At 38.5% G+C, this 22,638-nt stretch overlaps 1 protein-coding gene across 6 annotated transcripts; it reads left to right on the top strand.

Annotated features, from left to right (window-relative positions):
* Positions 1-3,254: 3,254 nt before the first annotated feature.
* Positions 3,255-18,537, top strand: LOC139683257 (interleukin-1 receptor-like 2). Of its 6 annotated transcripts, none has more exons than XM_071578332.1 (12): positions 4,123-4,196; positions 4,690-4,836; positions 6,806-6,875; positions 9,300-9,543; positions 9,850-10,036; positions 10,834-10,996; positions 12,666-12,731; positions 13,292-13,412; positions 14,923-15,071; positions 15,372-15,515; positions 16,885-17,046; positions 17,508-18,537. In XM_071578332.1, the coding sequence occupies exons 2-12, from the start codon at positions 4,816-4,818 to the stop codon at positions 17,897-17,899; spliced, it is 1,719 nt and encodes a 572-aa protein (XP_071434433.1). In that variant the 5' UTR covers positions 4,123-4,196; positions 4,690-4,815; the 3' UTR covers positions 17,900-18,537. The 6 variants fall into 6 exon arrangements, with proteins under 6 accessions (XP_071434690.1, XP_071434346.1, XP_071434433.1 ...); XM_071578419.1 differs by having other exon boundaries at positions 4,127-4,196; positions 4,742-4,836; XM_071578589.1 differs by lacking the exons at positions 4,690-4,836; positions 6,806-6,875 and adding an exon at positions 3,255-3,685.
* The last annotated feature ends 4,101 nt before the right edge of the window (positions 18,538-22,638 follow it).

The following is a 22,638-nucleotide window of genomic DNA, read 5'->3' as shown; positions in this document are numbered from 1 at the left end:
TGAGCTTGGGTCTGCTCTGTCCTGTACTCTTTGCAGCAGGGTGAAGCTACAGCAGCCCTAAGGGTGCTGAGCTGTTCTCTGAGACCAGCATGGTCCCCAGCAGTGCCCCACTGAGCAGCCTTCTGCTGTAGCTCCTCCAATGCTGGGGGAGGAAAACTGAATTGCTTTTCAGCAGTAGTGGACAGGCAGCCTTCTCTGCTTGACTCCTGGGGCAAGTGCTGACTCTTACCTGCTCAAGGAAAGCCACAGCCTGGGAAGTGGGGCTGTAGTCTTGTGCTTGCTCTTTTTGAAATTCTGTTTTGTTCTAAAAATATAGGGATGATTTTAACAAGGCATTTTATGATTTCTAGTGTTTGCAGAAAATGGGGTGGTCTCTTCTTACTGATGGCTTATAAACAGTAGGGCCCCTAGGGCACAAATAAGCCTTATTGGCACACCTTAGGGCCCAAGAGTCCCATTTATCACTGTGTTGTATTTTAAGCCCAGTTGGAAATTAACCACCATGTAGCCACTTGCTCAACCACCCTATCTGTCTCCCACTGGAAGGGGGAGAAGAATCAAAAGTAAAACTTGTAGGTTGAGATAAGAACAGTTTAATAATTGAAAACAAAGTAAAATACAGTAATCGTGGTAAATGATAATAAAAAGGGAATAAAACCCCAAAGCAGTGATGCACAATACAATTGCTCACCACCTGCTGACAGATGCCAGACCCCCTTCCTGAGCCCAGCTTGACCACTGCTTTCAGGTAACTTCCACACTAAAATACTGGACATGATATTCTATGATGTGGAATATCCCCTTGGCCAGTTTGAGTCACCTGTCCAAGCTCTGCTCCCTCCCTGTTTTCTTTTGTTAGCAAAAACCAAAGCATGAGTGTATTGCCAACATGACTCATTCTGAATCCAAAATGCAGCACTGTACCAGCTACTGAGAAGAAATATCTGTATCCCAGCAGAAAACAAGAAACTCTGTTTCCTTTCTGGGACCACTGGGGCTCCCTGTCAGGGAGGGAGCTGCAGCCCATGTGGCATCCTGACAGACAGTGAAGTGTCTATCAAACAAACTTAAGCTTGACTTTGTACAGAGGTGAAAACCAAATGCCTGTGATGAGATGGAAGCTCTCCAGAGCACATCCCTGTGAGAAGCTGTTACGGTTTGTTCTTGCAGGTGAAGACTGGGGAACCTGAGCAAGTATCATGCAGGTATCACACAGGAGTAACTGTTTCTTTCCCTCTCAATCCTATATGTGAAAAACCAAAACAAAGCAACCAAAATAAAACCCCAACCCACCCAAAAACAACAAACCAATTCTATCCAACCCCAAAATGGGTATTGTGGTAGTAATTCAGGAATACTTGTGTTTCTGTTCCCAACCACTGGTGGGGCCTTCCGATTTTGACAAAGTTAATTTTGCTCTGACTGGCACCTGTCAGAGATCAGCATCTCTAAAGACCTGAAATACTATGCTAACTCTGTAGTGAGCGGTGTTTAAGCTAAGTTATGGTGCCAGCAAAGCTTTTTAAATTAAAGGTGATTTTATTTATTTTTGTTCTTGGTGAGTTCTCTATTGTTCTCTTTTTGTAGAAAGCCAAGAAAGAAATGGTGACTGGGCTATGAGCATTTAGTTTCATGCAGGAGGTTTGTGTCCCATTTTGTTAGCATGCATCTTCCTGGAGATGCCTAAGGAGCTGGAACTTTCTTAACTCCCAGTCTGTAATTTGATAATCATACACATGGTAATCTTCAACTGAGTGTGATGGATGACTACCAGGCTTCCCCAAAACACCTTTCAATCATCATCAGCCCAGAGAGAGTAACCCTGCTATCAAGACCATTACTCTACTGATATAGACGACCAGAGGCTCTGACTGATAGACCAGCACTATAAATAAGGACAAGTAACCTGACTAGCTTGTCCCTGCCCCCGCCAGCTTGAGTCTCATACAGGCTCATGCAGTTTGCACAGTGGCTCTGGTGCCTGACCTGGAGCACTGCGCTCCTGCGCCTGCCTGTTATACCTGATCTTGGTTTTGTCCTTTTGTCTGAAGTTTCTTACATGATTAAAAAAAAATAATGAAACCACACAAATGAGGATGTGAAAGGGAGGGGAGGATGGCAGCAATGGTAATTACTCTTTTTTGTAAGATTGTTTGGTTTTGTGTTGGTACATCAGACAACAGGGAATATGCTTTTGAATGCAATGCTGCTTCCCTAACCTGGTGTACTGGTTTCATTAGAAGTTAATGATTAAATAGTACTTAAGGAAAATGATGAAATAATTTAAATGTTATATACCAAAATGCTTACTCAATAATGGTTGGGTTTTTTTCATTACATGGTGAGCTGTAGCAAAATATGTTTAAATGTCTTAGTACTTAAAAATACTGCTGGCTTCTGTTATAATGTTTTTTGTTATGATCAAGTGATACAACACTGACAAGCTTGAATACTGTGTGTCCTAATCAGTAGTGTTTCAGAGATGAGAAAAAATACTTTGCCTATTCACTGATTGAATAGTTCTCGTGTCATCTATTCATTTTGGTAATGTTTTAACAGTCTTTTATACCAGAAACATTTTTACTGGAAACATTTCTTCACTATTTAGTGGTATTATAATGAAAATTGTCAAAAAATCAAACTCCATCCCCACCCCCCCGACCACGACTGCATACAACAGAACCTCTAGTGTGTGCATCTCAGAAGGAATTCTTAGAATTGAAAAGTTTGGTGTGTTTTTTTTTTTAATCGGTGCTCCTAGAACAGTGTAGTAGAGCAGATTAGGGAACACCTCACTTGGCTTTTTGTTGGAAGGTTCAGAGCCAAATATCTCATTGATAGGTGTCACTCGGTAACTCAGACCAAGCTGCCGAAGCAGCCTATTGAATAAGCAAATCAGCTGATGTCCTTGAGATGCTCCCGCCAACAGCCTCCATAGTCTCGAGGAGCTCTTTCTCTTCCACGGACATGGTGTCTTCAGCTACGGAGCTTTGCAGCTGTCCGTGCCACAAAACTGAAGAAAAAAGAAAAAAGCGAAAAAAAAAAAGTCGTCAGTCACCTCAAATCTCGCAATCTGTACTTGGAGGATTTCCTGGGGCGGAGGCAGAGCCCAGCCCACGGTAGCGAAGGGCTGGGGGGGATGGTTGAGGCCAGCGTCTTCACCAGTGACTGTTGTTCAAACGTCGTATTTTTTGCTGGCTGGGTTTAACAGGCACCGCTTACCTGGGCCGGGGCGGGGAGAGAATGGGAGGTGGCCCTGCCCTGCCCTGTCGCGGGGCCATGTCCCCGTCGCGGGGACACCCAGGTTTGCAAGAGGCAGCCGGGGAGTGTGAGGCGCCGCTGGGAGGAGCTGCCCGGCATTTCTAGGAGACGGTAGCGGGGTTCGCCCCGCCCCCGCACGGTAGGCAGCACCGAGAATTTACCTGGGCACTGATCCGTCCGCGGCGAGCCTGCCTGCACTCGGAGTTTCGCAGCCGGCGAGGATGGGGGCGGCCGCTGTGGCTATGCACGTCGAGGGCGGCGCCACCGGTTAGGTGTAACCGGGACCGCTTGTCTCCGTCAGTCGTCTTAACAGGGCGGACGGCGTCAAGCCTGGGATAATCCGAGGAGGAGATCCGTAGAGCTCCGCAGATGGTTCTTCGATTCTACGCTCCGCTTTTGGGGCTGGGAGGTGGCTCAGACCGAGGTGATGCCTCCTGGGGAAACTGAGGGCTGGGGACAGTTTAGGAGTGGGAGTGAAACTTGTAAAAGGTCAGCGCTTTCGTGGCTCGGTTCCTGGCAGAAAGCGTGAGAGCGCCTGTTCTTCGCAGCTGAATCTCGGCTCCCGACTGTGGCGGTGTCCTGCGAACCCCGCATCCTGCCGGGACGGGCGGCTCCCGCCCCGCCCCGCCCCGCCCCGCAGCCCCTTCACAGTCAATGTTTCCAGCAATACTCCAGAATTTAAATGAAGGGTATTGAAAAATTATTTCCTGCCATACCTGCTGAGGGATGCCAGCGTTTCACAGAAAAAAGGCTCCCGTGTTAGTCGCAGTGCTGTAACTACATCCCACACGGGGCGGCTGACCCAGCTTTTCCGGACCAGGTAGGTATGTCCAACACGTTTGTTGTAATCGTTTTTTTCAGATCGGAAGTGAGACATTTGATTAATCTCTCTAGAAGAAGCATGGCATACCTTGCAGTTAATAGAAGCATTCAAGGTAATATGAATATATATATTTTAAAATAGTTTAAAATGTTCATGGGCTTATGTAACAGAAAGTCTGCTACTCTGACTTGCTGTTCTCTCAATTCTGAGGACAGGACTGTTGCATGTTTTAATATGTCTGTGCTTTGGAATAAGATACTCAAAGAAAAACTACCACATGTTTGCCAAAAACAGTGAAACCTGTGATGCTTTGAAGTTCCAAGGAGACTTTTATTAATTGAATAGCTCAAGTTTGAGAGGCCTAGAGAACTGAGGAAAAGGTGGTTATACCTATTTAATGACATATTTTAAAGAGAATTATACCTTATTATGTGCTCTTGTGGATGTTGTAATTATAAATCAGGTACATGTATCATTAAAGACCTCTTTCAGACTTGGCTGGTTGGTTGGTTCAGGGTTTCTTTTTTTGTTTGTTTGTTTGTTTTTGTTTTTGTTTTTTTTTAAAACCCCCCAAACTTAAATTGATAAAAATAATTTCCTTTCAGGGTGAAACTTAATGGACATGGCCTCAGATACCTGTAATTTTTTCCCCTCCAGAAAATTTGGTCAGATAACTCTAGTTGAATTCTATCCTGAGTGGGAAAACTCCACGAGTTGATTGCAAGCTCAAGATGTTATCATGGCAGAATGTGGTAGGAAAAATATTTGCACTTAGCTCTGCAGTCACATGTTTGTTATTTTCATCATTAATTATGTGAATGCCTGCACAGAGGAGAGCCTAAGTTTATTGTTCTACTTTTCAGAGAAATGGAAGTTTTTCACTGTGAAAAGTCAGAGACAAGAAGGAGTCTCCTCAAAACAGTCCATGTGTATGGTTTTAAACAAGAGTATATATATTTGCATGCCTTCCATGTTGACAAAAGGGCAAGTTATAAATTTAAACAGTTAGAAAAAGCATTGAAATTATAGAGAAGCAGGATTCTGGAAGACTTTCTGGATGTGGCAAAATACTGCGGCTGCATCTGCTGAATCTAGTGCTGGGGCAGAAAGCTGCTTTAGAGTCACGTGAAACAGAACACTAGAGTAAGGTAATGTTGTAGTGGAATAGAGGTTATGAAAAAACGGTGATTCAGAGAAGCTATAAAAAATACCTGGTCATAAGTCAAGTCTATTCAGTCTTATTTTATCTTTATTTTCTTTATAATATTTTCATATTTTTTAAAATAAAAACTATAGATCTTTTAAGAGTTACTGTCCATCACAACTACTGGAGGGAGTTGTAGCTTTTATACAAGCACACATAACCTGCCTCCAGTGATTTTAATGTTTTGTGTATCTCACTGCTCAGGATTCTTGTGGGAACTCATTCCTTCTCACAGCTAGGCAAGAAAGGACCTGCCTGGTAATGTAAGTGAAAATTTGCAATGAGGGAGGAGGAAAGAGAAAGGGGAAGAAGGAAGAAAGCAAGCAGGCACTGCAGAAAGTAGTGTGGATGACTCAATATATGGCACGCTTCTGAGTCAGTTTGGTGAAGTAAGACGTAGCAGCTGGAAGTGTTATCTTTTACTGTTGTAGAAAATGGTGATCACCTAAAGATTCTTCACAACAGGACAGGGTTCTGCTCCTCCCTCTGTTTGAATAGTTGCATTTATCCTCTCACAGTGCTGTAAAACATTTTGATAGGCTTAATAGAAAAAAAGCAGAATGACAGGTCAAGTTAAGGAACAGCTTGTCAGAGGCATGTATCTAATAGTCCTTCTCAAAACACATTGTGGATCGGAAGACTACTAAAGAGTCCTGATAATCTTTCTCAAATGTATTAATAAGCGGGTAAAACATAAATGCTTAGATTTTCAGGTGAAGGAAGATCACTACTGGAGTCCCAAACGACTCTTCTACTTAGCATGTATTTTTAATGATTCAGAGAGAGGGAAACCGTTGCAGTGGCAGAGTTTGCCACCAATACAAAGATATCTAGGCTAGAAAAGGGGGTGTAAATTGCAAAGAGTGGCAGAAAAATCTCATGATAGTGAACGACTGAGTTAACGTAAGAAATTCATTGAAGAGAAATGTAAAGAAAATTTAAAATGAAAACATATGGTTAAAGTCCTAGCATCCCATGCTCAGCAGCTGACTGGGTTTACCTGATTCTTAGCACTCAGTGACAAGATCTTAGATTTTTACTACATAAGCCCATGAAAATATAGGTCAGTGCTCCCTAGTACTCAAAGAACAAAGAGGTGGTTAGAAACTATTAGGAAAAAAATCCTGAAAAAAACCAATAATTGCTTTAGTTTATAAATCCATAGTACACCTATATTTTGAAACTATATGCAAGTTCTGTCCTCTCGTCCCCATCTCAGACAGGCTGCAGCATAACTGGAGACAGTACAGAAGTAGGTGACAAAAATAGTCAGAAAAATGAAATCAGATTCCATCTAAGGGACAACACTTTTTTAATTCTGTTATAATAACTAGGAGATTTCAGGTAAAACAAGCAGGTAACAGGCTCTAAACAAGTCAAAGACAATTCCTGTATTTCATGTGACCTTAATTAACTGTGTAATTCCTGTATTAATTGTGTAATGCAAACGTTGACTTTAAGTTGTGCAGGTTCATATTGGAAGACACTAATTGAAAGTTTTCTTTCCATTTCTGCAGGGAAACATGACAACAAAAACACTGTTTTCATGTAATATTGCAACAGCTTTTCTGTTTTTAATTATTACAAGTAAGTTTATTGACTATGGAAACTTGTGTTCTGAAACTTTTTTCACACAAGTAATACTAACTTTCTGAGAAAATAGCTGCAAAAGTAAAATTTAAGTGCATGCCAGTGAGCTCTTTTAAATACTCCTAAGAGCAGGAACCTATAAAACATAAAATATACATTATTTTATGTAGTGTCTTATCACAGAATCATTTAGATTGGAAAGGAACTCTTGAAATCATGTCGTTTAACCTCACTGACGTGCTCCAGGGTCAGCTAGAGCAGGTTGCCCAGTACCATTTCTAGTTTGATTTTGAAAAACTCATGGAGACTCCATGACCTCTTTGGGCAACTTGTTCCGGTGTTTGATGACCCTTACAATCTAAAAGTCTTTTCTTGTTTTCGGATGGAGTGTTTTATGTTTCAATTTGTACTCATTGCCTCATGTCCTGTCAGCGGGCAATGCTGGCAAAGTCTGTCTCTCTCTTCTTTGTTCCCTCCCATCAGATATTTGCACAAATTGATAAGACCCACTCACACTCTCATCAAGCCTTCTCTTCTCTAGGCTGAACAGTCTCTGTGCTTTCATTCTCTCCTCAGGTGAGAGATGCTCCACTCCCTTAATCATTTTTGCAGCTATGGGCTGGACTCTCCCCACTAAATTCAAATCTGGCAGGTCCTAATGTTACGCAGAACACTGTTAGCCTTTTTTACCATGAGGGATCATTGGTGGCTCATGGTCAGTTTGTGGTCCACCAAGACCCCAGTGTTCTCTAAAGATCTGCTTTCCAGCAAAATGGTCTCTAGCATGCTGGGGCCTATTACACTGTTTCAAAATATTAGCATTTAGTGGCAGAAAAGTGTTATCAGGTCTTGTGACCACAGCATTTCCTAACAATCACAGTTATTGTAGGGCATTCAACACAAGATACCTGACTAATTCAATGTTTGGGTAAGTAATTTGAAAAAGATTTATAGTGAGTTGTTGCAAACTGTGGGTGACAAAATTATCCTTTGATGGTTAAAACTGATGCTCACTATGAAGAAGGTGTCTGCATATCAAATAGTTTTTTGATAGAATGTCAATAAGTAAAATCAAGTGGATATGAAGGGGCATGGAAGGTTCATACACATATAGCAGAAACATGTACAGCGTGTGTGTGATGTGAGCATTAAGCTAATTGAGAACTGCCTGGGAAAATGCTGCTTCGATATCTCTGGATGCTCTCTGAAATAATTAACTCTGTCATCAGTGTTGAGCATAAAACCAGAATTTTTGGAAAGCAGCAGAGCAGAAAACTTCATTATGCTACTCTGCAACCCAGGATGAATGTGTACCTGTTCAACTTTGCAGTTTTAGTAATTCCATCTCAGAAAGACTATATCAGAAGAGATAGAGATGAGTGACTGTGTCACTTGATGTGGGATGGCTTCCATATGAGAAGGAGGATTCTGAGGTATAGAAAAGAAATTACTGAGGCAAGATGGGATGAAGATCTGTAAAACTGTAAATACGGCAGACTCGGGCAGATGTGAGAAAGTTTACCATTTCTCGTAACAAGAAATGCATGATACCCAGAGAAATTATAAAAGCCAGTGAATGGTTTTTCATGCAGAATATAAGAGGAAAGCAAAGTATTTACTGTATGTGTTGTGTCCTCCTCTCTTTTGCACATTTGGCACTGGTTATCAGTGCCAGGATTTTGGGCTAAACGGACACCTGTGTGCCTCTGTGGCAGTTCTTACATTCTAAGCAAGGAAGTTTAGGTAAATATAACACTGACTCAGGAATGTGACCGTGGTTTCCAGAGTTGGCCCAAGTCAAACTCATGGTGTTGCTCTTTTTCTGCTTGTGTCAAAAGAAAAGAAAATTATCTCATTGGTGATTGCAATATTTCCTATCTAAATGTTCATAAAATGAGGGGTGAGTTGAAATTTCCATAAGTAAACTTATTATTTGTGCAACAGAATCTTTGACTTCAATGTCCTCTTAGAACATTTGGGTGTCAAAAGCAGTCTGTTTTGAAGGATTACTTTGATTACAGTTAAGTGAAGTTAAAAACAAAGACGTTAAAAGTGAACTTTGTGTGCATGTGTGTGTTTCTGTACATGCACAACGTGAAACAGACTGGGAAAACACAAGGACTTTAGTAGTTTGCATCCAAACATGCAAATAACAGGTCTGCTGCAAACAAAGACATTCTACTGAGTGTAAATATTGCATTCAAAAAGCAGCATTTCATTTCAGTGGCATAACTCTATCTGTGTACCACTGGATTGTACTCTAAGCTGTAAAGGTAAGGGATTAAAATTGTATTTTTAGTAGTTGACTTGAGAATGGAGGTGAAAACTTCAGTGAACTTTATAAATGTAATCAGGAAATTATTTCAATATGTTCTTGGAGAGTGTTTGAGTTTTTCATTAATGTTTATCTCTTTTCTTTAGAGAGATATGAAGCCTATGATGTGATGTTGAGGCAAAGTCTTGTGCCTGATGGGCAGCCCCTTGCTATTAACTGTTCTCTGGAAAAGAACTTGAAAAGTGGAGACTACAACTTAACATGGTATAAAGTTGGTAACCAGGCAGCTGTGCCTAGAGACAAACTGTCTAGAGTTCACCAGCACAAGAGTTTAATTTGGTTTCTTCCTGCAATATTAGAAGATTCTGGAGATTATGAATGTGTCATAAGGTGAAAGTTAAAAAAAAATTACTTTTTATAGCAATGAGTTGCAAAGTCAGTAACTTTTAGAAAGCAAGTAAAATTTTGAGGATAAGAGAAATACTAATGAAGAAGAGAAAGTGCAGTCACAAAAACTAACTTTATGTTGCGGAAATTGTCTAGTTTTGGGTTCTTTTTCCTTGTAGGCAAAAGTAAATCTATTAAAGAAACTGTGAACTTCTTGTCTTCTCTTTCTTCTCCAAAAAGAATGCCATATATTTTTGAATTGCAAAATGTGCCAATTAGATTAATTTAATTATGTTCTCTTAATTGTAGAAATTTGTCAAGTTGCAAGAAGATGCGTACAAAAATAACAGTTTTTGAGAGGATTGATGGTTTATGCTTAAATGACAAGTTTGCTGTAGAGGAGGTGATATTCACATCACCATCCGCAAGGGTTGTGTGTCCACACTTGGATTATTTCAGGAATGAGAAGAATATTCAGCCTGTTCATTGGTATAAGGTGAGAATGTCATGATTCATACTGTCTTAGAGGTGTCCATTACTTGAAATAAAAATCACTGACTTTTGCGAATTGGAGCAGAAAAACTAAAGATTTATTGTAAATGGGAGAAAAATTATTAAAAAAACTCCAAACAGCAAAATCTGGAAGAGTATTAAGACTCTTTAATTTTGTAAAGGTGTATTAGGTTTTTTGATTAACGGGATAGAAATTCAGGTTAGACGTAGGAGTGCCGTGGACTCGCGTATCCACCAGGTGGCATCGGTTTACCTGCCAGAGAAACACATTCACGACTTTCTTTTGCAAGGGAACAGATTTAGTATGAGATATCCCTTATGTGCTCAGTATTGTTCTATTAAGTAGTTCTATTTCATGTCTCCACTAATTTAAAGGCTTCTTCTGTTACAAGAGTGTGGTACCTTCTGCAGAATTTCTGTCTGAGGCTCATGCAGTCTATATCATATTTAGGTTCCTTAAAAAAAAAAAAGAAAGTGTAATTATTGAGTGATTCTTTAGGGATGAATACTTTTAAAATCCTGACTCTTGCATTCTACTTTCTTAGTTCTCTAATACTGAAAGTTTCTTTCCAAAGGAAATGAACTGGGGTATCTTTGAATTAAAAACTCAGCTAAAATGAAGCAAGTGCTTTTTATTCCACAGCCCTTGCTCTTTCTCAGCCTCTGTAAGGCATCCATCCTAATGCTGTGGTCCATTGAAGCTTCAGATTGTACTAGAGTGAGACAAACCATGTAAATATACAGTGATATGAATTAACTGAGTTCTCTACACATTTTTAGAACTGCCAGCTGCTGGAAGGGAAGAGGTTTGCCTTCTCAAACAGTGATCTTATAATTTTCAATGTTACTGTACATGATCAGGGAAACTATACGTGTGAAACAACATATACCTACAATGGAAAACAATATAACATTTCACGAGATGTCAGTCTGATTGTAGAAGGTAAGTAAGTAATTTGACCGTGTTTGTGTTCATAATGACTCAAAATTTTTGTCACAAATTTCTAAAGTGGAAAGACTTGATCTGCACATAGGCATGCTTAGGTCTACAGGTTTTCACCTAAATATGAGGGAAATAAATGCTGGCTGAGGGCGTTTATGTTTTGTGTGTTGTTGCCACCATGTTGAAGATTCATTCCTTTGTTCAAAGTCCTGCTCATCTTACTTCTTTGTCTTTTACATTATCCTCTTAATGCAAGTGCAATGAACTAAACCTGCCCAAATAATAATAGTGTCTTCATTCTGTGTGTAGTATCTGTTTCCTTCAAACCTTTGTCTCTTCTGCTTTTCATTTTAAGTTGCTCAGCCCAAGAACTGCTCATCTCTGATATTGTGTGTGTGGCTCAGCAGACCCTGATTTATGTTGGGGAGCCACCAACACAACAAAAAATTATAAAAGATGGTATAGGTGTAAAACATGGAATCTTTTGCTAGCACAGTATTATGAGATTGATGATGGATCACTGAAAAGACTGTGCTATACCAAGGTATGCAATACCAATACTGTTTTTACATTCCAGCTGCTGAAAGACATTTAAAAGTTTACTAATGTATTGCTATTTATTTGGTTTTTTTGTACTTGCCTGTTTTGTCTATGGCATATATATGCATACATATGTGAGCATGTAAGAGTGTGTATGAATATATGATGGGAGTATGTATCATATTTATATGTCTATTTGATAAGGATAAACAAAATCTGAGGAACATAAGGTTGGATCAAATGAAATGATCATTCTGGTTTTAAAAGCTGTCCCTAGAACTTCTCTCTCAGTGGAATTTTGGCTTCTACTACTCAGTAGAAGCAAAATCGTGTCACTTCCTTGCCATAACTGAGTGTTTTTACAGTAGTTTTTAAAGTAGTTTTTTAAGACTCCAACTGAGCAAGTTTACACTTAAATGGGTGGTTTGAGGTCCAAATAATAGGGCAGACCCAATTTTCAGAAGGGGAAAGGAAGGACATATTTGAGGCAATCCTATGTACTTTGCTAGGTATCTCAAATGAGATGCTTTATGATTTATATTTACTAATTTGTACACTTGGAGAGTGTCATATATGTGGTCTTAATTGTAAACATCTAAAAGGGATCAATAATATTGTACTTCCGCATAGGTAGTGCTGTGGGAAAAACTTTAAGGCCTTTGGCTAGAGCACAGAAATTGAAATTCACCTTTAGAAAAGTAGAAGTCTAAAGTAGTACTTTAAAAGTACTTGGCTCCAGTTTGTATCTGTGTGGTGCTGGGTGACAGGCTATCTAGACTGTAGAGGGGTATTTACTTCAGATATTTACCCATACCCTTCTCAGCACCTGTGCATGCAATATTACAGAATTTTTATGTCATGAAACAGCCAGTCCACCATGAGTGTGTGGAGATTTGTGTCATTATATTTTGGAAGAGATGGAGTGAAGAATAGCTTAGCTTCAAGTCAGAAGTAATGACTATCTGAGATGTGATACTTTCAGTATTGAGTGATGTTTGCTATAAAATTGCTGACAGCCTTGTCTGTTGTACAAGGGGGTGTTTTTATGTTGTACTTGGGTTATAGATCATAGAACAGACAGCAACTGCCCTAATGGTTTTCTAAAAAGCACTTTCTTTGTTTTGGTTAGTGAGCCCACCAAAAAAGCCTCCAGAAATATCTTACCCAAGAAACAACTCCATTGAAGTGGAACTTGGTAAGTAGTTTTCTCCATGAGGAAATATGAATTTGTATCCTAGTGAAAATTTATATTCAAGAAGTGCCCTATTCTGTGTTTTCTTGGTTTTGTTTTTGGAAAAAAACCCTAGTTCAGTGGCCAGCTCAATTTATCTTTTTTAATCTTCCAAAGGGTGAGTGTTGAGTGGTGAGGGGAAAGAAATTATGCATGTTGCTTACAAAGTCCCAGGGAAATTTCTTAGATGCAAAGAAAATTGTAGGGAACCCAAATGATTGTCTATTACATCTGTTGCTTTCCATCACTCTGGAAGAAATTCTAAGAACAGATCCATCTCAAATCTGCAGGCAAAGTGATGCCTCAGAGGGAGGCATCTTCTTCCTGGATTCAGCCTTTTCCATCCTACCCTTTTCTTTCTGGATCTGCAGATCACTGAGTATATAGACCCCCTGTTAGAGTAACTTTTCTGAAAGGGTTTGGTACCATCCTTAGCTGGTCTGTGTGGGAATCTGTGAACAGAATTGTATAGACTTTTATAGGTTATGGAAATTAACTCTTTACTTTGTAACACAATTTTATAGGCTCACGGGTTACAGTGGATTGCAATACAACAGGTGCTGATGGGTATGAGGTGTTTTGGACAGGCAACGGTGTGTATATTGATGTATTTTATATGAGCAGAATTTCTGCAAGTCCCTATGAGTAAGTATATTTTCAGATTAGAGAATTTTGTGTTGGCAACCAAAGTGGAACTCTGTACCTTTGACATTAAAATACTAAGCAACATTTTCCCCTTGCTTTAAATAGCAATTAAAAAAACCCCCAAAACTCTAATGCTTGCCCTCCCCACTTCACTTTGTGCTTTGAAATAAATACTTGAAACATAGTAGGCACATGGACTTCACATGAAGTTGCATTTTTCTTGGTCATTGTAAAAAAAAATCTAAACTTCCAATCTAAACTGTTTTGTTACAGTCTCTTAATTGTAATACAGTAATGCAGGTTATGGCCGGCAGAGACCTCTTTTGGTTGGATCAGGCATGTACAGGTGTATGAACTTCAGACTGTCTATTGTGCTCTCCCTTCCCTTCACATCTGCTTCTATGAAAGGTTGCAAGGGGACAAAGTAATATACTGTCATAAAAAATTTAATGCCATAAAAAATTGGGTCATAATGCAGAGGCACATGGTCATTGAGTTGATATTGTAAGAGCAATGTCACTTTTTGTACTTTGTAGCACTTAAATGATCATCTTTGCAACCATTAGTCATCTGCATTGGTGATGTTGATTCATTCATTCCCTGTTACAGTGTTCAAATTACTGTAACTTTTTGCTTAGAAAGTGATTCATTTGGTCCTCTATATGCCCTTTATGATATGTTTCAAGCTTTTATTTTGCATTAAATGGTAACTAGACTATATTTTCAGGAAAGAATGGTGCTTGACTAAGTAGACTAATTAGTTAATTTTGCATTTGAGGTCTGCTATTAACAAGGTAGCAGTGTCCCACATTTTGCTGGTGGTTAAAATGTAGTTTAGTTCACACATCAGTCACATGTCATGGTACACAACAACTGAGTGTGCTGTATGAGCTTTTTTGTGCCCTTGTACAATGTATAGGGGATAATCTGTGTCTCTTAATGTGCAGTGTGACACAATCAGCTGTTACAAGTCTGTTCTGATCCATGGGATGAAGCACAGTTCAGACTCCATTCCCTGTAGCTGGAATCACACTGTGAATTGGTGGTGTCTGCTGCATGTCACCACCTTTGATGTCCTCCCTGTCCCAGAGCTGCTGACCACTAGATGCCTTGTTCCAGGGTCTATTTCTGTGTCATAACCCATTGTGGAATCTCTCTGTCCATCTACTCTTACAGTCATTGGGAAGCTTGTAACAAGGGTTTGCTTAGGTTTGTAAGGTATATTTTTGTACTTCAAGTTATAGCAACCTTTTTTTCCTTCGGGGAAACACATCTCCAGATAAGATAATGCCTTGGTGTCTTGATGGTTTCTAGTGCATGTGCTAAATGTCAGTACGAGGACAAGTCTGACTGTTTAGGTTTCTTTCACATAATGCAATTGCTCATCTGTTGTGAACTGTGGTTGACATTTGCAGAAGGAAATAACCATTGTTGTGCTGCAGATGAGAGAGATGAAGCCATTCCAGAATGGGCTGCAGTTTTAAGGTTCTGTTTGTCACCTTTTGGATAGGGGAGAAACTTCTTATGATGGACGCCCTATGCATTCTGTGAAGCTAATAATTTCAGAAGTGAGTAATGAAGATTATGAACAGCCATTTGTCTGTCAAGCTTCAAATGCCTTTGGGCAGGTTGCATCATATATTATATTAAAACACAGAGGTAAGAAATACTTGTTATTTTTGAGGCCTGTGTTTATCTTCACTCCCCCAGAAGGTGTTTTGATACCAAATTCTTGTATATCATTTTGGTAGAAGACAGGGTGCATTGCAGTTTGCCGTGTGCATACATTTGCCTGTGTGTAGGGAAGGAATCACTGTAGTAGAGTATTTCTCATTATTTTAAAAAACAGGTAACTAGAAAAGAAAAATATAATATTCAAATTTGTATTGCATTTGTGTGGAAGATCAGATTTGAACAAATTCAGCATTGAAAAAGCAATCTTCTTATATTTTTGTGCAGTTCCTGATCTACAAAGGTGGCTGACTGGAGGTCTTGTCTCCTTGTTAATTTTAACATTTGTTATTTTAATAATCTACAAGATTTTCAAGATTGATTTGGTTCTTTGGTATCGCAATTCTGTCTGTGCCATTTCAAGTCAAGAAGGTATGTGAATGTGACCAGGTATGGAAATGTAATTAGCCTATTAATTTTTTTCTCTTGCTATCACTTCTGAGAAATAATGGGATTATTTAGTAGAATGTGTGTGGAAGTTCCATGAGGCATTTTCAGATGCACACAAAAACATTTTGGGAGAGAATTTTTTCAGTCATATGGGTAAAATATATAATCATGCTTAAGGTAATAAAAGCTGTAATATTAAAGACAGTCATGGTGAGACAGGCCAAAAAAAATTACAGGTTATTCCAAAATTAGCATGTTGTTTTTGCTTTTCTGTGATTTCTTTACCTATAGCTCTATGGTCACTCTGATGATGAACAATAGGTGTCAGCAGAGCTACATCCTGTAAACTAGCTTTTAAAGACATGCATTAAATATTTATTTTGAAAATCAAACTAATTTTTTAGAGATTATTTTTTTGTTTTATTTTGTTTTGCAATTTCTTTTTTTTACCCACATTTTCTTTTGAATTTGGTAAATTATGATGCCAAAGAGAAAATTTGCTACTAGTTCTGTGTTCTGTGATTCTTCTTACATGTTTTTGTTTGCTATACTGTAGACAAATGCATGAAGATATGCATGAAAAATTTGAAATAAGGACAACATCTTAGATATTTTTGTATCAGTGCTCAGAATTGGACTGTCTAAAGTTCCCCATAGCTTGAAAGTGAATGCATTACATACCATGAGGTAGTTAATGTTTACTCGTGGCTGTCCTAAATGTTTTCAAAGAAAAGTAATTTCAACTTTTGGCCAGAAGCTCAGTTCTTCCAGAGCACTTTAATGGAGTTCTAATTGAAAAAAAAAATCAAGGAAGCTGTGTTTGTAACTTTTTGAGTTAAATCTGATTTTGAATTGGTTACTTCAGTCCTGCTTACTATGCAGTTTTAAATCTTAAAACCTCAGCTTCCTTCTTGCCTTTTCTTCTGTGTGCCTTTACTCCAGAGAATTATTACAAGAAAGAATTGCCATTTTCCCTCCCTCTCTTAGGTTAGTTAGAAGTGAAGATAACTGCTGTTGAGTTTGTTTCAGGGGAGGTGATGAAGAAAGTCATGTAGCAGGGCATTTCTTAATGTCATGGCATGTCTGGGGTTGGGAGATCCTTCCTGCAGGCCCCACGACCTGTATCCAGCTGACTTGCTGACTCCTCCCTGACTATGATGGGAGAGGGAGTCAGATTCTGTGGCTGATCATTTTTCTTTTGATTTGTAGAGCTTTTTAGTTACTCGAAGTTATTTCAGATGAATGAAATCAGCCCCTGTTCTTATTTTTAAACAGACCAAAATGGAACTTTGCAATAAAGGTATTTTTCTGAGTTTTAGTTTTTTAATAGAAATGTTTGTTTTTGTTTTAGATGGGAAAATCTATGACGCATATGTCCTGTATGCAAAAAGCAGTGAAGGCAGAAGTTTCTATTGTCTGGAAACCTTTGTCCATAGAATACTCCCAGATGTTCTAGAAAAACAATGTGGATATAATCTCTTCATATTTGGAAGGGATGATTTACCTGGAGAAGGTATGCTTTAATTAGTAGAGGTAATAAGTTATCTTTTGAGACATTGTTCTCAGTTTTGAAGTTTATCTATACAATTAAAAACTGCATTTTTTTAAAGAAAGCTGTATTTGTTTATTTATAATGGATAATTTGTCCAATGGACAATTCTTTTTTTTTAACCGAAAATTTTGTTCCAATATTACGAAGGTCTACACTTTTTTTTTTAATTGATGAACAAATGAGGATTCAACAGCATTAATAATATTGTTGAGGTTTTTGGAATAATATCTCCTCCTGGGAGCTAAAGAAAACTATTTTTTCATCCGTTATGTCATGCAGTGTATCATGAATCATGAATGACATTGTGAAGATCTTAAACATTCATACGAGCTTCATGTATGCGCAATTTTAAAAATAAGAAGTACTTTACATCAGTTGCAAAGTTTCTGTGCAAACTCTGATTGTTCCTTTATTACTTACAGCCGTGGTCAGTGTTGCTGATGAAACTCTTAAGCAAAGCAGAAGACTGATGATTATTTTGGGATCAGAAACATGTAGTTGCTGCCTGCAAGAAAACACTTTTGAACAACAGCTCGCTATGTATAATGCTCTCATCTGTGATGGGATTCAAGTAATTCTTATAGAAATGGATGAAATACAGGACTACACAAGCATGCCAGAATCAATCAGATACATTAAGCAAAAACATGGAGCTATCCAATGGAAAGGGGACTTTTCAGAACAATCATGTTCAGCAAATACAAGATTCTGGAAAAATGTGCGCTATCAAATGCCATTCAGGAAAAAAGTATCTTACTCTGAAGTGTGTTTATTGCCCTTAACTTTGAACAACTCTGCAGCAAAGGGAAGTTAACAAGCACTTACTAAAATAATAGTGAGAAGGTAATTCTGAATTGTGATGTTTCTTGCACAAATTTTTCATATCACAAAGTAAATGTTTTCTTTGAGATGTAAAAACTACTCAGCCCTTCCCTAAATTACAGCCTAAAATAAAACCTCTGTGCAACTTTATTTCAGTTCTTGATTTTTGATAGCGACACAATTTGTTGTGTTAACCTTTAACAGATATGAGAAGTAAACGTTATGGTGGTGGTGTTGCACTGTTAAAGAGTCCTGGTCCACATAAATGCTGTATGAAGAAGGAGCTGTGAAGACCATTTTAAAAAATTGAAACTGTAGTTGATATATAAAAATCTGTTTCTATCATCAGCATTTTCCTAGCCATTCAGTTCCACTTCTTGTTTCTTCTCCATGATTGTCTGACTTCCTCATTGCTGCAAGAATCTGCACTGTGCAAGCTTTGAGGTCCCTTTCTGAGCAAAAGGCCTTATCCTTGTTTCTTTGAAAAGTTGGGGAAATACATGACATAGGAGGTATATTTAAAACTCACAAAACTAAATGTGTTTCACCTGAACAGCTGGTACCAAGTGTCATTCAGCAAATGGCTTTTTAAACATTTATTAAATTATTCCTGTGATATCTGGTCTTTGGTTTTGTTTTTGTTGTTTTGTTGTTTTTTTTTTTTAAACCTAGTCTCTTGTAATTGTCAGGAAACTGAAAATATTTCTGATTTCTTGAGAACTGAAAGTTCTAGAGTGTGTTGCTACTCTGAAAACCACAAGTTCTCATTCTGAGCCTTAACTACATGCACAGAAATTCACTGAGAAGCTATCAAAGGACTGGGCTTGGGCTAGGTCTCCTGGAGAGAAATGGCCATTCTGAAACACAACCAGCTGGTAATGACAAGAAATGGTATCTTGTCTACTTGTGAAAGAAAAAGTTAGGCATGTGGCTTTATCAAACTGCTTGGAAGTAGCTTGATACTTCTGGACCCCAATCCATTGTTCTGTGTGCATCACCATGAGAAAATGGCATGCTGCTTCCTTTTCAAGGGAGTCTGAACCAGCAGGAGTTTTCATACTGCAGCCTTGAAGAGCATCATCTGAATGTACATGCAAGTTCTGTTTGCTTTATTTGTTCTTTTCTGAAGTTAAGTGGGTTCTTACACCATGTTTATTGCCAGAATAGCATCTGTCACTGAATTTCTATCAGTTGGTTCTCAAAAGTATGTATATGGTAGAATATATTCTTCATTGAGCTGTATTGATGGGAGAGAAAGCAAGATCCAGGAATGGAAATACATACTTAACGTGAAAGATTTGCAGTAGCATTTCATGGTACCTTTTTCTTTGACAATGTCTCGCAAATACTCCTTGGGAGCAGTTTCTCATTCTCCTTGATGTGGGGTTCACAACTTTCCAGAGCCTTTAGAGACTTGTTCTGAGACGTCACTGTGAATGCTGAGATCTGGATAGATGAATCAGATGAGGTACTATTGTTCTAGTAGATACTGAATCAGTTTTCTGATTTAAAAAATAAATTTAGGAACTTGGAGGGTTTAGGTAATCATTATTGTCAAATTTTTACATTGTGTTTAGACTTAGACTTGCTCAGGAAAATATTAAAAATTACATTTTCCTTTGAAGATTTTTTCATTTATGTTTAAAACCAGAACCCTCTTATTTTTCATGTAGAAGGAGAAAAATAATAAAGAAAAGGTGTTGAAACTGTGCTAGATTTTTTTCAACTTTCTAATTTCATATGCCTTGAAGTACAATTTGCAGTACTACAGAAAAGTACATTGATTTACATGGAGTTGTGCTGGTATTTTTTGTTTCTTCTACGCATGTGCTGTTATGATTTCTGACTGCTTTTTTCATAGTTTTTTTCAGAGTTTTGCTACAATACTCAAGAGAAGCATTTTCCCATTTTCCCACAAAAGAAGACTCTTAAAGGCTCTTAAGTGAAGAGAGATGAGTCAGAATTTATTTACTTGATAGTTTCTTTCAAACAATCACATTTAGTATAATTATGTAGATATTTAGTGTTCTTGTGTGAAGGTGAGTGTGGGAGAAAGGATGTAGTTATCATGGTTAATTGTTGGCTAACTACTTCAGTGTAGCATGACGTGAAATGGCTTATCCTTTTATCTCTGAGTTTATTTGGAAGCTAAATTTTGTCTCTGCTTTCTCTCATTGGAAATTGTTTTTAGCAAGTCACATAGGAAAACACACTAATATTTTGTGACAGAATAAAAGAAATCCCAGAGAGACAGAGGTACTGATTGCTCTTTATTAAAAAGAGAAAACTCCAAATCTCAACAACTCCACAACTGGTTAGCTGGCAAGAGGTTTACTTCAGAAAACTTGTTACCTTCAGAAGGAAAAGAAATGCAGTACAGTCCATGGAAGAGTATTTGTTCACCACAATGTAGCAGATATATTCCAGTTTGTAGCCATGGTTTAGGAATAGTATTCTCCAATTTAGTAGTCCCACTAAAACCACGCTGTTACTTGTTCCCCCTACCCCTCAACTGGAAGCACAAAAGGCAAAGATCATAGGCTGAGACAAGAACAATTTACTAGTAACAGCAATGAGACAAGAAAATAAACAGTAACAGTAACAATATTAATAACAAAATTTATAAGATAAAGAAATGATTTACATATAAAGCCTGAGACAATACTGACTGGCTCTTCCCCACCATGTTTTCTCCCCACCAGAAGGAAAGCCCTTCACCTCAGAAGCCAGAAAGAGTCCCTTTCCCCTGCCCTAGCAATGGACAATGATGTGAGATGGTATTGAATATTAGGGACCTGGCTAATTCCTCTCAGCCACACACCCTCACCGCTATTGCAAAAAATGAACCCTGTCCTTGGCCAAACCCAAGACAGTTGTTTGTGCTGACAGTGAACACAGTCTGAACAGTATGTGGTATAAGATACACTGAAAGCATTCTCTGCACTATTTTTTTTATTTTTCAACCATAACTACACATTTCTTCTGCCATATTGCCCTGTCCCTTCCTTGCCTTGTGATTAATACATTAATACATTGTCTCAAATTTTCTAATTCCACTGCCTCTTTCCGTCCATTCTGTGAGACTGGTGTTTTCTGGGAGACCTTTCTCCTTTCATGATTTTCCTCCTATATCCTACATTTTTAGCTCTATGGTAACTAGTGTTAAGATACAGCCTGTTTCATGTTCTATTGTACACATCTATCATGGTGTAACCCCACCTAGAAACAAAGCTCCATGCAGCTGCTTGACCACTCTTCCAGCAATGGATTGGAAGGGTTAAAGCTAAGAGACATAAAAACAGTTTAATAGGGAAAAAAAAAGGAGTCTGGTGTCTGCTGGGCATCAGGAGGCACAGTTAAAATGTATAGCTTGTGTGACTTCTAAGAGAGCACCCACGTCACTGTGGCAATACAGATGGAGTTAGAGCTCTGCTTGGCCATGACAATGTTTATCAGGAGTTGTTATTTCACTCTGAAGAAAGGTAAAAAGCTCACCAAGTCATTAAGGTGAGCTTTCTGTTCCAAAAATGTTGGTTTTGAATTGCTGCTCCAGATCAGGTGACTTAGACATGTAAGTTTTTATGGTTCATTTTTGCAGCCAGCCACTCATTTGATCTTACCCTATTTTTTAGCACAGCAGTGACTGAAGCAGGAGGGGGCTTTTGAACACTGTCTCATTAGATTTTTTCTTTCTTTTTCATTAGGCACTTTCCCTGATGGGCTTTATTTCTGTTGGCAATTATTAAAATCCATGTTCTTGCTTTCCCTTATCTCACTTGTGATATATATCAGGGGAGTGCTTCCTTTTCCTGCATTTTTTAGGGTAATACACTTCAGTGCTGCCTCATCCCTCCTCTAATCTCTAATGCTGATTTGATTGTTTGCACTTTCTTGCTCAGTTTATCTACTGTCCCCTGAAACATGTAAAGGGATCAGGTCCTTAAGAAGGTATATTTTTTCTCTTTGAACACATGGTTTCCAATACCCATACTACTTGTTTGTTTGAAATATGCACAACTATTTCTTTTCTGCCATGGATACAGTTGGATGGGGAAAGAAATTTAAGCTATCTACTCTTGTCCTATCTCTCACTCCTAGGGAAGCACAGACTGTGTCAGCCAGGTCTGTACCTTATAGATAAGGTGTGACAGAACTACATCATTTCAAATGGAGCAAGAAGTGGCAGGGCAAGTGCATCTTTAGGACCCTCAGATTAGTATGGTGCTAATAAAGTCAAGATTGCAGGTTCAATCCCTATGTAGACCTTGCACTTAAGAGTTGGACTTCATAATCCTTGTGGATCCCTTCCAACTCAGAACATTCTGTGATTCTGTGAAAAGACATTACTGACACATAAAGGATTTTACAAATTCATCCATTTCTGAAACGATGAATAAGCAGAGTATTTGGGAGTTGCAAAAAAAAAAAGATTCATATGTGCCTTCAAAACAGAAAAAAGTTTGGCAATTAGCTTCCCTACATATTGCAGGAACAAAAAGGGAAAAAGCTAAAGAGGTGTCTGGACAGGGACACTCACAGTGGGAAAGAAACTGTGTGCCATATGTCCCCCTTCCATCTGTGTACAATCTCTTCTGGGTCGTGACATCTGGTTCTGCTTGATATCTGTCTCTGATTCCTGTATTTTTAAAGTAAACAGGGTCTGATTCTCCTCAGAGACTGAAGAGAATAGACCACATGCTGACTTTTAAAAGAAAAGCCAAGTTTTTCATA

The sequence above is a fragment of the Pithys albifrons genome, chromosome 1 (assembly GCF_047495875.1).
Source record: "Pithys albifrons albifrons isolate INPA30051 chromosome 1, PitAlb_v1, whole genome shotgun sequence".
Classification (NCBI taxonomy): Eukaryota; Metazoa; Chordata; class Aves; order Passeriformes; family Thamnophilidae; genus Pithys; species Pithys albifrons.
Note: the sequence above shows the minus strand (reverse complement) of the source record. Positions and strands in the feature narration are given on the sequence as shown.

Bases quoted from the DNA above. Each gene is read 5' to 3' on its own strand.
- LOC139683257 (XM_071578245.1), top strand. From the start codon at position 3,988: ATGCCAGCGTTTCACAGAAAAAAGGCTCCCGT. The intron at 13,413-14,922 runs GTAAGTATATTT...CCTTTTGGATAG, and splicing joins ATTTCTGCAAGTCCCTATGA to GGGAGAAACTTCTTATGATG. The intron at 15,516-16,884 runs GTATGTGAATGT...TTTTTGTTTTAG, and splicing joins TGCCATTTCAAGTCAAGAAG to ATGGGAAAATCTATGACGCA.